General features: G+C 43.0%; 1 protein-coding gene across 1 annotated transcript in view; it reads left to right on the top strand.

The window, feature by feature from the left end:
- Positions 1–15251, top strand: part of LOC137367091 (tudor domain-containing protein 6-like) — a 38677-nt gene that overhangs the window by 17506 nt on the left and 5920 nt on the right. Inside the window, exon 5 of the mRNA XM_068028540.1 lies at positions 5728–5814. Within this exon, the coding sequence (XP_067884641.1) occupies positions 5728–5814 (87 nt within the window). The remainder of the gene's footprint in view (positions 1–5727; positions 5815–15251) is intronic.

Below are 15251 nucleotides of genomic sequence, written 5' to 3'. Positions count from 1 at the left end.
ACAAACAGATTATGTCCAGGCACACACTGACTTCCTGGGCATCTTGTACTATAAACTCAAACCAGTTGATAGGAATGTTATCAAAGCCAAATACTGGAAATACGCAGCAGATTGGGCGTCATCTGTAGAGAGAGAGACAATTGATGTTTCAGACCTTTCATCAGAACTGGGAAAAGTTAGAAATATAACTAGTTTTGAGCATGTAAAACGGGGGTGGGTGGGGAAAAAGAACAAAAGGGAAGGTTTCTGATTGGTAGGGTGGAGGGCAGGATTCCATCACAAAAGGTTTTGTGGTGCAAAGCCAAAGGGAGTGGTAAAAAGATGTCTAGAAGAGGTGTGAATGAAAGGATAGCTGCCATCTGAATGCAAAGTAATGAGGGGGGCGGGGGGACCAGCAAAAAACAAGTCAAGAAATGGACGGAAAAATCAGATGGGCAGAGGTAACCTAGATGAGTACATAAAATGTTTTTGGGATAATTTCTTGAAAGAGTATGTTCTGGAGCCAAGCAGAGAACGGGTTATATTAGACCTGGTATTGTGCAACGAGATGGGATTAACTAATGACTCATCGTTAAGGTGCCCCTAATTAGCAGCAATCATATGATTTGAATTTTACATTCAGTTTGAGGGAGAGGAGTGGGTCCAAGACTAGTATTTTAAACTTAAATAAGGGCAATTATGAGGGCATAAATATATTTATATATAAAGCAGAGCTAGCTAAAGTGAACTGGCAAATTAGACTAAGGGATAGGTCAATAGAGATGCAGTGGCAGACATTTTAAGGGAATATTTCCGAATACACAAAATAGATCCATTTCAGCGAGAGAAAAATTCCAAGGGTGGGACCCACCATCTGTAGTGAACTAAAGCACTTAAAGACCGTATCAAACATAAAGAAAAAGCCTATAATTACGCAACGATGGGAGGCAGATCAGAAGATTGGACAGAATATAAAAAACAGCAAAGAATGACTAAGAGATTGATAAGGAAGGTAAAATTTAGAGTACAAGAGACGGCGAGCTAGAAATATAAAGACATAAGAGTTTCTATAGACATTTAAAGAAAAGAGTTAACAATGTGAGCGTTCTTTCTATAGAAAGTGAGTCTGGGGAATTAATAATGGATAATGAGATGGCAGATGAATTGATCAGCTATTTTGCATGTTCACTATTGATACAGTAACATCCCAGTATTAGCTGTAAGCCAGGAAATGGAAGGGAAGGAAGAACTCCAGCAAATTACAATCACCCAGGGAAGTGGTACTGAACAAATTGTTGGAGCTGCGGGCTGACAAGTCCCCGGGTCCTGATTGACATCATCCTAGGGTGTTAAAAGAAGTGGCTAGTGAGATAGTTGATGCTTTAGTTTTAATTTTCCAAAATTCCCTAGATTCGGGGAAGGTTCCGTTAGATTGGAAAATAGCGAATGTAACTACTTTATTCAAAAAGGGAGGGAAACAGAAAGCGGGAAACTACAGGCCGATTAGCTTAACATTTGTCTTGGGGGAAAATGTTAGAAGCTATTATTAAAGACATCGTAAGCAGGGCATTTAGAAAAATTCAAGGTAATTATCACATTGGCTGCCGTGTTTCCTTCATTCCTACAGTGACTACAGTTCAAAAGTACTTAATTGGCTGTAAAGTGCTTTGAGATGTCCAGTGCTCATGAAACGCTCTATTATCTTTTTCTTTCTTCTCTTTTGGGCCTCCTTATCTCGAGAGACAATGGATACGCGCCTGGAGGTGGTCAGTGGTTTGTGAAGCAGCGCCTGGAGTGGCTATAAAGGCCAATTCTGGAGTAACAGGCTCTTCCACAGGTGCTGCAGAGAAATTTGTTTGTTGGGGCTGTTGCACAGTTGGCTCTCCCCTTGCGCCTCTGTCTTTTTTCCTGCCAACTACTAAGTCTCTTCGACTCGCCACAATTTAGCCCTGTCTTTATGGCTGCCCGCCAGCTCTGGCGAATGCTGGCAACTGACTCCCACGACTTGTGATCAATGTCACACGATTTCATGTCGCGTTTGCAGACGTCTTTATAACGGAGACATGGACGGCCGGTGGGTCTGATACCAGTGGCGAGCTCGCTGTACAATGTGTCTTTGGGGATCCTGCCATCTTCCATGCGGCTCACATGGCCAAGCCATCTCAAGCGCCGCTGACTCAGTAGTGTGTATAAGCTGGGGATGTTGGCCGCTTCAAGGACTTCTGTGTTGGAGATATAGTCCTGCCACCTGATGCCAAGTATTCTCCGAAGGCAGCGAAGATGGAATGAATTGAGACGTCGCTCTTGGCTGGCATACGTTGTCCAGGCCTCGCTGCCGTAGAGCAAGGTACTGAGGACACAGGCCTGATACACTCGGACTTTTGTGTTCCGTGTCAGTGCGCCATTTTCCCACACTCTCTTGGCCAGTCTGAACATAGCAGTGGAAGCCTTACCCATGCGCTTGTTGATTTCTGCATCTAGAGACAGGTTACTGGTGATAGTTGAGCCTAGGTAGGTGAACTCTTGAACCACTTCCAGAGCGTGGTCGCCAATATTGATGGATGGAGCATTTCTGACATCCTGCCCCATGATGTTCGTTTTCTTGAGGCTGATGGTTAGGCCAAATTCATTGCAGGCAGACGCAAACCTGTCGATGAGACTCTGCAGGCATTCTTCAGTGTGAGATGTTAAAGCAGCATCGTCAGCAAAGAGGAGTTCTCTGATGAGGACTTTCTGTACTTTGGACTTCGCTCTTAGACGGGCAAGGTTGAACAACCTGCCCCCTGATCTTGTGTGGAGGAAAATTCCTTCTTCAGAGGACCATGTTGAATTGTGCCTTTCATATTGTCATGGAATGAGGTGATGATACTTAGTAGCTTTGGTGGACATCCGATCTTTTCTAGTAGTCTGAAGAGACCACGTCTGCTGACGAGGTCAAAGGCTTTGGTGAGATCAATGAAAGCAATGTAGAGGGGCATCTGCTGTTCACGGCATTTCTCCTGTATCTGACGAAGGGAGAACAGCATGTCAATAGTCGATCTCTCTGCACGAAAGCCACACTGTGCCTCAGGGTAGACGCGCTCGGCCAGCTTCTGGAGCCTGTTCAGAGCGACTCGAGCAAAGACTTTCCCCACTATGCTGAGCAGGGAGATTCCACGGTAGTTGTTGCAGTCACCGCGGTCACCTTTGTTTTTATAGAGGGTGATGATGTTGGCATCGCGCATGTCCTGGGGTACTGCTCCCTCGTCCCAGCACAGGCATAGCAGTTCATGTAGTGCTGAGAGTATAGCAGGCTTGGCACTCTTGATTATTTCAGGGGTAATGCTGTCCTTCCCAGGGGCTTTTCCGCTGGCTAGGGAATCAATGGCATCACTGAGTTCCGATTTGGTTGGCTGTATGTCCAGCTCATCCATGACTGGTAGAGGCTGGGCTGCATTGAGGGCAGTCTCAGTGACAGCATTCTCCCTGGAGTACAGTTCTAGGTAGTGCTCAACCCAGCGGTCCATCTGTTTGCGTTGGTCAGTGATTATGTCCCCCGATTTAGATTTGAGGGGGGTGATCTTCTTGATGGTTGGCCCAAGAGCTCTCTTCATGCCATCATACATTCCTCTGATGTTTCCGGTGTCTGAGGCCAGCTGAATATGACTGCATAGGTGTTGCCAGTAGTCGTTTGCGCAACGCCTAGCTGTTCTTTGTGCAGTACTTCTGGCTGCTTTAAGTGCTGCGGATGTTAAATCGCTGGGGGCTTTCTTGTAGTTCAAAAGTGCAATGCGCTTAGCGGCTATGACAGGTTCCAGCTCTTCATTATGAGATTGAAACCAGTCTGCATTTCTCTTCGCACTTTTGCCGTAGGTGGTCAAAGCTGACTCATAGATGGCGTCTCTGATGTGGGCCCACTTGGTCTCAGCATCCCCTGTGGGAGTGTTTTGAAGGGCTGTTACAAGTGAATTTAGAAATTTTTGTAACAGCTGTGGGTGAGAAATTCTGCTCGTGTTGATGCGTGGGTGGCCCTTCTGCTTGGAATGATGCAACTTCTTTGGTCTGAGTCTAACCTTGCTGCACACCAGGGAGTGGTCGGTGTCGCAGTCCGCACTGTGGAAGCTGCGTGTGATTTGAACACTGTTTAAGGCGGCTCGCCTTGTGACAATGAGGTCTAGCTGGTGCCAACGACGTGATCTTGGGTGCCTCCATGAAACCTGGTGACAGGGTTTAGTGTGAAAGAACGAGTTGGTGATGCAGAGGTTATGATAGGTACACAACTCAAGCAGTCTCTGCCCGTTCTCATTCATCCTTCCAACGCCATAGCGCCCAAGGCAGGAGGGCCATGAGTCATGGTCGGCCCCAACCCTGGCATTAAAGTCCCCCAGCAGGAATAGGTGTTCGGTGTTGGGGATGCTGCTAATGATGTTATGGAGTTGTTCATAGAACTGGTCTTTAGCTTCAGGTGCGGAACAGAGTGTTGGAGCATAGATGCTGAGTAGGTGTACTGGACCAGAGGTGGTGAGCAGTCGGATGGACAGTATGCGTCCCGAGCCATTTGAGGGAGGCTCTATCATGCTGAGCAAGGAGTTTCTGATGGCGAAGCCCACTCCATGCTGTCTTGGTTCTTCAGGATCCCTGCCCTGCCAGAAGAAGGTGTAGTCTTGCTCTGCTAGAGAGCCACTCGCGGGGAGGCGAGTCTCCTGAAGTGCTGCAATGTCCACATTGAGTCTACTGAGCTCGTTGTTAATGATGGCGGTCTTCCGAGAATCGTTGATTTGTGTAAGGTCTTCCGACAGGCCAGGACACATAGTTCTGACGTGCTCTATTATAAATGCTATATAATTCTTTCCCCTTTTAAATTCTAATGGTAAGCTTTCCACTTGAGGAATTTGACACACACAAAGAATTGTTACTAATGAATCTTCTGATAAACCAGACCCATACTTTCATTATAATAGTATTTAAATGTGACTTTAGGTGATTATCATACTTCACTTTACAGGCTCCAATCTCCCACTTGACAGTGGAGTAGTTAATGCATGAAAAAAGTTCTTCCACTTTCATTTTGTTTTTTTTCCGCATACTTGCGTTCTCTTTCTCTTCCCTCTCACACCCCCTCTTTCCCCCCCCCAAAGAAGAATTTAAATCTGCATATTTTCCACTTTATTTTTGCCAAAGTGGTTGGGAATGTAAACGCATACTTCCAGCATTTTGCCAAGAGGAACATTTTCGGGGTAAATTAAGAGTCATATGGTAGCTAAGTTAGCTAACCTTTAAAGAAAGGTACGATTTGCAGCAACCAGAACATTCTACCATTTTGTTCATAAGGGAACTTTTTAAGCAGGGTATATTTAAATAGTATCTCAACCAGATCAAAAGTGCTACCTTTATTCCTAACATTACTTGCCTGTTGTAAGGCAAGAAAAACTTGCTATTCCTTAAATGCAAATATTAACTCAAATATATACCGTGAACTTGAGCGATATCCTGACTATACTTCACTTGACAGGTAGACCAGCTTAATGGTGAAAATATTTTTCCTTTTTGGTATTGATGTATTTAATTTGTATGTTTTTTTTTTTCACAAAGAATTAATCAGACAAGTTATATAAAGGACAGATAGCTCACTTCACCAGTCTACTGCCCAGATGGTAAAATTTAAAAAAAAAAATTACCCCATACTCGAGCAGCATTTTGTACTTGTGATTTTTAGGTACGAGTTTATATGTAATGAGTGGGTGGTACTTTTTAATGTTTTTCCTGCAGGATTACAGATAGCCGATGCCGAGAAAGAGGAAAGCATTCCTTCGAAAGATCCATTAACTGTCGCAATTAATACTGACATGGAAAAAGGTACATAAAGTTTTGAAAACTTTCCTAGTGCTTCGCATTAGTATATTTGAGCAGTGTTTTGCATTATGTTGCTGCACTTGTCACTGAACTAGACATGTACAGTTTTACAAAGCATAAATTCTTTGCTAACACCAAATTGGATAATGTGTAATCTGAACATATCTTGATTATACTTGAACCCATGTAGTCTTGACAATGTAGTGACATTTTCATACATTGTTATTGTATTCTACCTTTTGGTACACCTAGTCATTGTCTGTGTTCTCCTACCTTTTTCAATTTTATGAAACTAACCCTTCACATTTGGGAGGGAAGGTAGGAAGAAGCAAATTTGATCTTGTTACGGTGTGGTGTCAAATGTAATTTATTTCCAATATAGGAATAGTTTGGCTGTTGCTCACTAGTTAGCAGTGTCTAACAAATGAGCTACCACTTTTTTAAAAACCCTGGATTTGGGTCTTTAGTATGACCTCCTATCGTTGGTTTTTTTTTGTATTCTGAGAAGGATTGAATAAGAGCCTTCTTATCCTCCTTTCATCCTCCTCCCCCCCGCCCCCGCTCCCTACCAAAGAAACGAATTTTAAGCCCATGTTAGGATCTCTGGGTGTTGATATAGATGCTTCTTGGGGAGAACCACAAACCTGACCTTGACCTGTAAGCTAGATTGTTGGATGCAGATTAAAAAGCCTCAAATGCATACAAGCCTAGATGATTTGAATTTAAGATTGATATCCTAATTTTTCTGCTAGTGACAAGGCAGTTCTGATCCCATTATGTTGGCCTTCGCTTAGGTATTGATTTCAGCTCAACGTGCTCAAGAATCCTCCCAAGGTGCATACTTCCATATCGTCGCAGAACTCTTCTGAGGTTCAGCATTCTAGGTCACAGCTCATGACACATTCAATGGTATTGCTATTGTATGGAGGCTGAACTAGCTTGTGTTAAATCTGCTCTACATAGGTGTAAAGCTAGGTGGGGAAAGTTTAAAATTCTCAACTATGGCACGTCTGGTTTCTAGAAGATGGCTTATGCCTCTGGCTTGGGCTTAGTCTTGGGATGATGTGAGCACCATGCACGCATGGATCATGCATCTTGGAAATGGGATAGTCAGAAGAAACATGTAGCCATCGATGGTCTGAAACCATCAAGAGCAAGCATGAGAACCAAAATAATCCTGGGTGAAATGCAGCCCAAATGCTGGAACAATTTAAAGACTTGAGTGATTTTTCTGACTAGATTTATTTCCTGAAGTTAAAATTTGCTCACTAGTTAATTCAGAAATTGTGACCGGTGTGAGTGTGAAAACTGTTTTCAGGAGTGGCTTAGAGAGAAATGGGGTGTGGTAGGCACTAGTGATCTAGGATTAAGTCCTAAATGGCATGAGACCTTTTTGGAAGAGCAGAAAACCACATGTGGCCAAATCAGTTCAATGTTTATCCCTTAGTTTACAGTTCAAACTGCTGTTTGGAAATTTTTGCCACATTCTAAGTTTGGAATTCTTGACCATTAAGTCTCAACTGGAATTGCCATAGTGGATGTCTGAAATATGCATCTGCATGCAACTTTAGGAAAGTAGTCTTGTCCACTGATTATTCTAGGAACCGTGGAATCTCAGGAAGACTGGACAACAGCAGAGGATCTTCATCCTGTTGCTGCTGGTGACTTTGTGGATCTCGGTTTGAATGTTCAATATCATAACAGTAGGTCTCTTGTCCCAGCTGCTGAAAATCAAGCCTATGTTAAGAACCTGAAATGTGGCCTGAGAAGCCGACAGTTTCCCTGCCTCCTCCATCTCTTCACTCTTGCTGATGTAATCTGCTTACCCGTGTAACACTGGCAGGTGGGATGCTCGCAGCTAACGCTAGTGATCCAAGATCTGTAGACTAACCGAATCTGTTTGGTGTGTCAACGGACCTGAACTTTGTCTGTGTAGATCAATAGCCATTGTAAGTTAGCATCATGTTTTCTAGGTTGGGTATCAGTACAGATTTCTTAGAGCTCAATTAATGCTACAGCACTTTACCTGTGTTTTAAATTTTTATGCATAAAGCAAGAAAGAACCTGGGAGTGTCAGGTAGGAGAAGCATTGTGTGAAACTATGAATTCTGTATGTGGGCTTCTTGGCTCAATGCAGAACATTAAGTGGAGCTAAAGTCTCTCTTTATAGCTTGCCTGTTTCAGTCATGTTTCTTTGATGTTGAAGAACACTGTAAAGTGAAGTATGATGCACACTGGCATAAAGAAGGCCTTCAGTTAACTTAGCTCCCCCTATCCCTGCAGCCTTCTAAATAGTTAGCAGTTATATAGGCCTTTGAGAGCATTTAGCTTTTTTTTTTTATTTGTTCATGGGATGTGAGTGTTACTGGCAAGGCCAGCATTTGTTGCCCCTCTCTAAATTGTCCTTGAGAAAGTGACCACCCTCAACTAAATCCTACTTTTCTTGCACTCTTTTTCAGCTTTTTCAGATATTCTTCAGTTTCCCAGTAGAGATTTTAATGTAGTTGGAAGAGTTTGACCCACTTCTGCTATAAGATAGATGTTGGTTTTCTTTAATGTTAGAAGTTATCTACCTATATCTGTGTGGTGACTTTGACCATTGCTCAATTTCCCTATTGGAAAGATGGCTTCTCTGCATTGTTATCTTCTGAAAAGAACACTTCTTTTGATGCTATCCATGGAGTCATTGAGAAAAATAGTGTTGAATCCAGGGTAAATTTTAGATTTTTTTTACAGGAGCTGATGTTTTGCATGCTACATATCCAGTCCAGTAGCTTATTAAACAAGCTATAAAAGGTCACCTGATGGAGGATGTTGTACTCTATTGAGGGCTCTTGCATGGTCAATGTTGTGGTCTTTATGCTGAGCATTAAGGAAGTCACTCATTTGTTGAGAAATTGATTTTGCTGGAAGGCCAATTGCAACCAGACAGGCGGTTGCAATTGATGTGCTACAGCATTCATTAGTTTCCATAATGAGCTTCTGGTTGACTAGTTTTTTTTGATCTTTTGTAGTTAGGTAGATTGTTTACTTTTCATTTATGGAATTCATTTATGGAATGACTTTGGCTGGGGAAGACTTGAAGTAATGAGTCAAGATAGTAGCTGGTTCCTTAGATAATGTATTGAGGTTCTAAGCAGCTGTAATAATGCCTTTTCTCATCTCATTCTTGAATATTCTTAACTGAGTATTCACAGCCCTCTGGGGTAGAGAATTCCAAAGATTAACAACCCTCTGAGTAAAGAAATTCCCCCTCGGGATTGCGCATGGAGGCAGAGGGCATGGCTGAGGTACTAAATGAGTACTTCACATCAGTCTTTACCAAGGAAAAGAGATGCTGCCCAAGTTATAGTGAAAGAGTAGGTAGTTGAGACCGTAAACGGGCTAAAAATTGATAGAGGTATTAGATAGGATGGCTGTACTTAAAGTTGAAAAGTCACCAGGACTAGATGAGATGCATCCAAGGATACTGAGGGAAGTAAGGGTGGAAATTGTAGAGGCACTGGTTATAATCTTGTCTTCCAATCCTCCTTGGATATCTGGGTGGTGCCAGAAGATTGGAGAATTGCAAATGTTACACCCTTATTCAAGAAAGGGTGCAAGGATAAGCCCAGCAACTATAGGCCAGTCGGTTTAACCTTTGGTGGGAAAGCTTTAAGAAACTACAATTTGGGACAAACTTGGATAAATGTGGATTAATTAAGGAAAGTCAGCAGGGATTTGTTAAGGGCACATTGTGTTTAACTTTCTTGAGCTTTTATATGTGGTATACATGGACTTCCAAAAGGCATTTGAAAAAGTGCCACGTAACAGGCCTGTCAGCAAATTTAGAGCCCATGGAATAAAAGGGACGGGAGCGGCATGGATACAGATTGGCTGAGAATTGACCGGAAACAGGAGTTGTGAACATTGTTTTTTGGACTGGTGGGTATATAGTGGGGTTCCCCAGGGGTCAGTGTTAGGATACCTGCTTTTTTTTAAAATGTATATTAATGACGTAAACTTGGCTGTCGAGGGCACAATTCCAAAATTTGTGGACGTCACAAAACTTGGAGGTATTGTGAACTGAGAAAGATAGTGATAAATTTCAAGAATATATAATATAAAAACAAGAAATGCTGGAAATACTCAGCAGGTCTGGCAGCATCTGTGGAGAGAGAAGCAGAGTTAACGTTTCAGGTCAGTGACCCTTCATCAGAACTGACCAATATTAGAAGTAAAAGAATAACAGAATAACTGCGTTAACACTTTGTCTTTCAGCACACCATTAACATACCATTTGCTTTTGTTCCATGACCTTCTGGTCAGTTATTCTCTGTGACCTTGTCCTATCAACACCTCTTTTGTTATCTCTTGCCACCCCCCCCCCCCCCCCCCCCCCAGCTTTACTTGCTTAAAATCTTTTACATTTCTAATATTTGTCAGTTCTGAAGAAGGGTCACTGACCTGAAACGTTAACTCTGCTTCTCTCTCCACAAATGCTGCCAGACTTGCTGAGTATTTCCAGCATTTCATGTTTTTATTTCAGATTTCCAGCATCTGCAGTATTTTCCTTTTATTCAAGGCTTTATAGACAAGTTGGTGGAATGGGCAGACAAGTGGCAGATGCAATTTATTGCAGACACATGTGAAGCGAATCATTTTGGTGGGAACAGAGGCAATATATAAAGAAAAGGTACGCTTCTAAAGGGAGTGCAGGAGTACAGGGACCTGGGAGTATATGTGCACATTGAAGATGGTAGGGCAGTTTGAGAAAGTTGTCAATAAAGCATACAGGATGCTCGGCTTTATAAATAAGGGCATAGAGTAAAAGCAAGGAAGTTATGACAACCCTGTATAAAACACATGTTTGGCTTTAAATGAGTATTGTGTCCAGTTCTCGGTACTACACTTTAGGAAAGATGTGAAGGCATTAGATAGGGTGCCGAAAAGATTCATTGAAGTTCATCATTGGAACCAATTTAGTTATGTGGGTAGATTGGAGAAGCTGGGGCTGTTTTCTTTGGAGAAGATTAAAAGGAGATTTGATGGAGGTGATGATCATGAGGGGTCTGGACAGAGTAGATGAGGAGAAACTGTTGCTGTTGGAAGGATGGAGAACAAGAGGATACCAATTTAAGGTGATTGGTAAAAGAAGCAATGGTGACATAAGGAATTTTTTTTTTATGCAGCAAGTGGTTAGGAGCTGGAATGCATTACCTGAGGGTGTGATGGAGGCAGATTAGATTGTGGCTTTCAAAAGGGAATTGGATAATTCTCTGAAGAGAAGATTTGCAGGACTGCGGGGGAAAAAGCAAGAGGGTTGAGGCGTATTGCTCTCTCAAACAGCTGGCACAGATGAGATGGGACAAATGACCTCTCTGCGCTGTAACCATTTTATGATTTCCGATTCTATTCTGCAAGGCAAGTGGGTGTGAGGAATGATGTGATGCAGTGGGCTTGAGAAGGCAGAGTGAAAGTGGGATGCTGCACACACGGTGTAGGTGAATGTACCACTGCACTCACCTTTTCTGATCTTTGAGCTGTATCTAGGAGCGTGGCACCATTCCCCTGCTGTCATCCTCTGCAAGCCCCAACAATGCCGCCTTTCTCTGTGCTAGGGAAGAGTACCACCACCTGCAAGTTGTACACCACCCTGACTTGGAACTATATTGCCATTCCTTCATTGTCACTGGGTCAAATCCTAGAACTCCCTCCCTAACAGCACTGTGACTGTACCTACGCCACATGGACTGCAGTGGTTCAAGAAGGCGGCTCCCCATCACTTTCTCAATGGCATTTAGGATTGGGCAATAAATTCTGGCTTACCAGCAGTGCTCACATCCCAAGAATGAACAAAAAAAAGAAACCTGCCACCATGTGTTCTCATTCACTTCTTAAAAAGTGCACTGGTTAGTTAACAGCCTGGTGAGGTGAGGCCAAATATGAACCAACAAGCAGATTTATTTCACGCAGTCCATGAACAAATAATAATGATTACAGTGAATTAATTATAACTTATTTTATGTTTCTCCCAACAGAAAATAACAGCACGTTACCTTATCCCTCTTCACAAGCTAAATATAACTTTGCTGACCAGTGATTTCTCTGAATTTGACACTTCTACAGGAGAGTAATAATTCTTTACTTGTGTCCCAGGTTTTCTGCACTGAGCAAAACTGTTCTCGTCATATAACTGGGTAGAAACCAAAAGTGTGACCTCTGATCCTCTCCTAGCATTCCTAGGCAAAGGTTGAAGAAATTGCCCTCCCTTTTCTGTTCTCAAATGAATAATCCGTACTAAAACGGGTGTAGAAGTTCACAGGATTGTCTGAGGTTTGAGGGAGGCACCATTTATTAAATCATGGTATAATTCTCACTCTGCATCACATAGCTACTTATGGGGGTTTAAATCCCATGTGAGCTAATTTTAACTTGATATTTCAATAAACTATACCAAAATGCAGTTAAGTTTGTAATGCAAATGGTCAAGTTTCTAGATACTTTTAATATTTATTTTTCTGTAGAAATGGTCAAAGTTTGAAGTGTGCTTTAGTTCCTTCGGATAGCCTCGTGCTGGACTATGAAACGGAAGCCATAGAAAAATATTAAGCTAGATGACCTCAGTGTGGGCTTGTTGAAATATTTTCCTGTGTATATTTGCAACTTATGAATTCCAATTTCTTATCCTTTTGAGTATTATATGGAGCTCGTTTCATTAAGGCCGGCATCCGGGTAGATTTCAGCCCATCATCCCGAAAGGATAGAGTTAAAAACTCTGTTGAAGTCCAAGGAAGCTTTGGAAACTGCAAGAGCAGCCAATATTTTAAGTAACAGGCTGTGCAGCCTTCATTGAGATGGAGGTTGGAAATGTTGAAGGATTTAGCTATAAAAGTCCTGGTCTTCAGTCAAGTAGGACCAACCACCAATATAGGGAAGTGTGTAGTTTGTATAATTTATGTGAATGTTGCAAAGTGACACTTTGTCAGGGAAAAAACCTTTAGTTCATCCTCAGTATTCTCTTGCATTTCAACTCCCCTTTCCTGCCCTTGATTCCCTGGAGATGTCAGAAATCTAACTGTTGGCCTTTAATATAGTCAATGATGAAGCATTCACAACCTTCTGGGATAGAGAATTCCAAAGATTTCTGATGAAAGGTCATTGCCCTGAAACATTAACGGTTTTTCTCTGCGCTGATGCTGCCTGACCTGAGTGTAAAAAAAAAAACAGAAAATGCCAGAAACAAAGATTCACAACCTGCTTAGTGAAGAAATTTCTCCTCATTTCAGTCCTAAATGATTGACTCCTTATTCTGAGGCTGTTGATGGGAGCAAGCTAGAGGGGCTGTATGGCCTATTCCTCTTTTTCTTATAGAACATAGAATAGTACAGCACAGTACAGGCCCTTCGGCCCACGATGTTGTGCCTACCCTTTAACCTACTCTAAGATCAAACTACCTACGTACCCTTCATTCTACTATCATCCATGTACCTATCCAAGAGTCGCTTAAATGTCCCTAATGTATCTGCTTCTACTACCACCGCTGGCAGTGCATTCCACGCACCCACCACTGTCTGTGTAAAGAACCTACCTGTAACATCTCCCCTAAACCTTCCTCCAATCACCTTAAAATTATGCCCCCTGGTGATGGCCCTTTCCGCCCTGGGAAAAAGTCTCTGGCTATCCACTCTATCTATGCCTCTCATCATCTTGTACACCTCTATCAAGTCACCTCTCATCCTCCTTCGCTCCAATGAGAAAAGCCCTAGCACCCTCAACCTTTCTTCGTAAGACATGCCCTCCAGTCCAGGCAGCATCCTGGTAAATCTCCTCTGCACCCTCTCTAAAGCTTCCACATCCTTCCTATAATGAGGCGACCAGAACTGAACACAATATTCCAAGTGTGGTCTAAACAGGGCTTTATAGAGCTGCAGCATAACCTCGCGGCTCTTAAACTCAATCCCCCTGTTAATGAAAGCCAACACACCATACGCCTTCTTAACAACCCTATCAACTTGGGTGGCAACTTTGAGGGATCTATGGACGTGGACCCCAGGATCCCTCTGTTCCTCCACACTGCCAAGAATCCTGTCTTTAAGCTGTATTCTGCATTCAAATTTGACCTTCCAAAATGAATCACTTCACACTTTTCCAGGTTGAACTCCATCTGCCACTTCTCAGCCCAGCTCTGCATCCTGTCAATGTCCCGTTGCAACCTACAACAGCCCTCCACACTATCCACAACTCCAGCAACCTTTGTGTCATCGGCAAACTTACTAACCCAGCCTTACACTTCCTCATCCAAGTCATTTATAAAAATCACAAAGAGCAGAGGTCCCAGAACACATCCCTGCGGAACACCACTGGTCACCGAGCTCCAGGCTGAATACTTTCCATCTACTACCCCCCTCTGTCTTCTATGGGCCAGCCAATTCTGTATCCAGACAGCCAACTTCCCCTGTATCCCATGCCTCCTTACTTTCTGAATGAGCCTACCATGGGGAACCTTATCAAACTCCTTGCTAAAATCTATATACACCACATCCTCTGCTCTTCCTTCATCAATGTGTTTTGTCACATCCTCAAAGAATTCAATAAGGCTTGTGAGGCATGACCTGCCCCTCACAAAGCCATGCTGACTATCTCTAATCAAACTATGCTTTTCCAAGTAATCATAAATCCTGTCTCAGAATCCTCTCCAATAATTTGCCCACCACTGACGTAAGACTGACTGGTCTGTAATTCCCAGGATTATCCCTATTCCCTTTCTTGAACAAGGGAACAACATTTGCCACCCTCCAAATCATCTGGTACTACTCCAGTGGACAGTGAAGACGCAAAGATCATCGCCAAAGGCGCGGCAATCTCTTCCCTCGCTTCCCGTAATATCCTTGGGTATATCCCGTCTGGCCCCGGGGACTTGACTATCCTCATGTCTTTCAAAATTTCCAGCACATCCTCCTCCTTAACATCAACCTGTTAGAGCATATCAGCCTGTTTTACACTGTACAAACTACAAGGTCCCTCTTGCTGGTGAATACTTTGCTTAAGTATTCATTTAGGACCTCCCCTACCCGCCAAGACTTTTTCATGTCCCCTTCTAGCTCTCCTAAGTCCATTCTTCAGTTCCTTCCTGGCTACCTTGTAACCCTCTAGAGCCCTGTCTGATCCTTGCTTCCTCAACCTTAAGTAAGCTTCCTTCTTCCTCTTGACTAGCTGTTCCACATCTCTTGTCATCCAAAGTTCCTTCACCCTACCATCCCTTCCTTGCCTCATCGGGACAAACCTATCCAGCAGTCGCAGCAAGTGCTTCCGCAATAACCTCCACATTTCTGTCGTGCATTTCCCTGAGAACATCTGTTCCCAATTTAAGCTTTTCAGTTCCTGCCTAATAGCATTGTAATTTCCCCCCCCTCCCCCAATTAAATATTTTGCCATCCCGTCTGCTCCTATCCCTCTCC

The sequence above is a fragment of the Heterodontus francisci genome, chromosome 3 (assembly GCF_036365525.1).
Source record: "Heterodontus francisci isolate sHetFra1 chromosome 3, sHetFra1.hap1, whole genome shotgun sequence".
NCBI lineage: Eukaryota > Metazoa > Chordata > Chondrichthyes > Heterodontiformes > Heterodontidae > Heterodontus > Heterodontus francisci.
The sequence above is the reverse complement of the archived record's forward strand: the minus strand, read 5'-3'. Positions and strand labels throughout refer to the sequence as shown.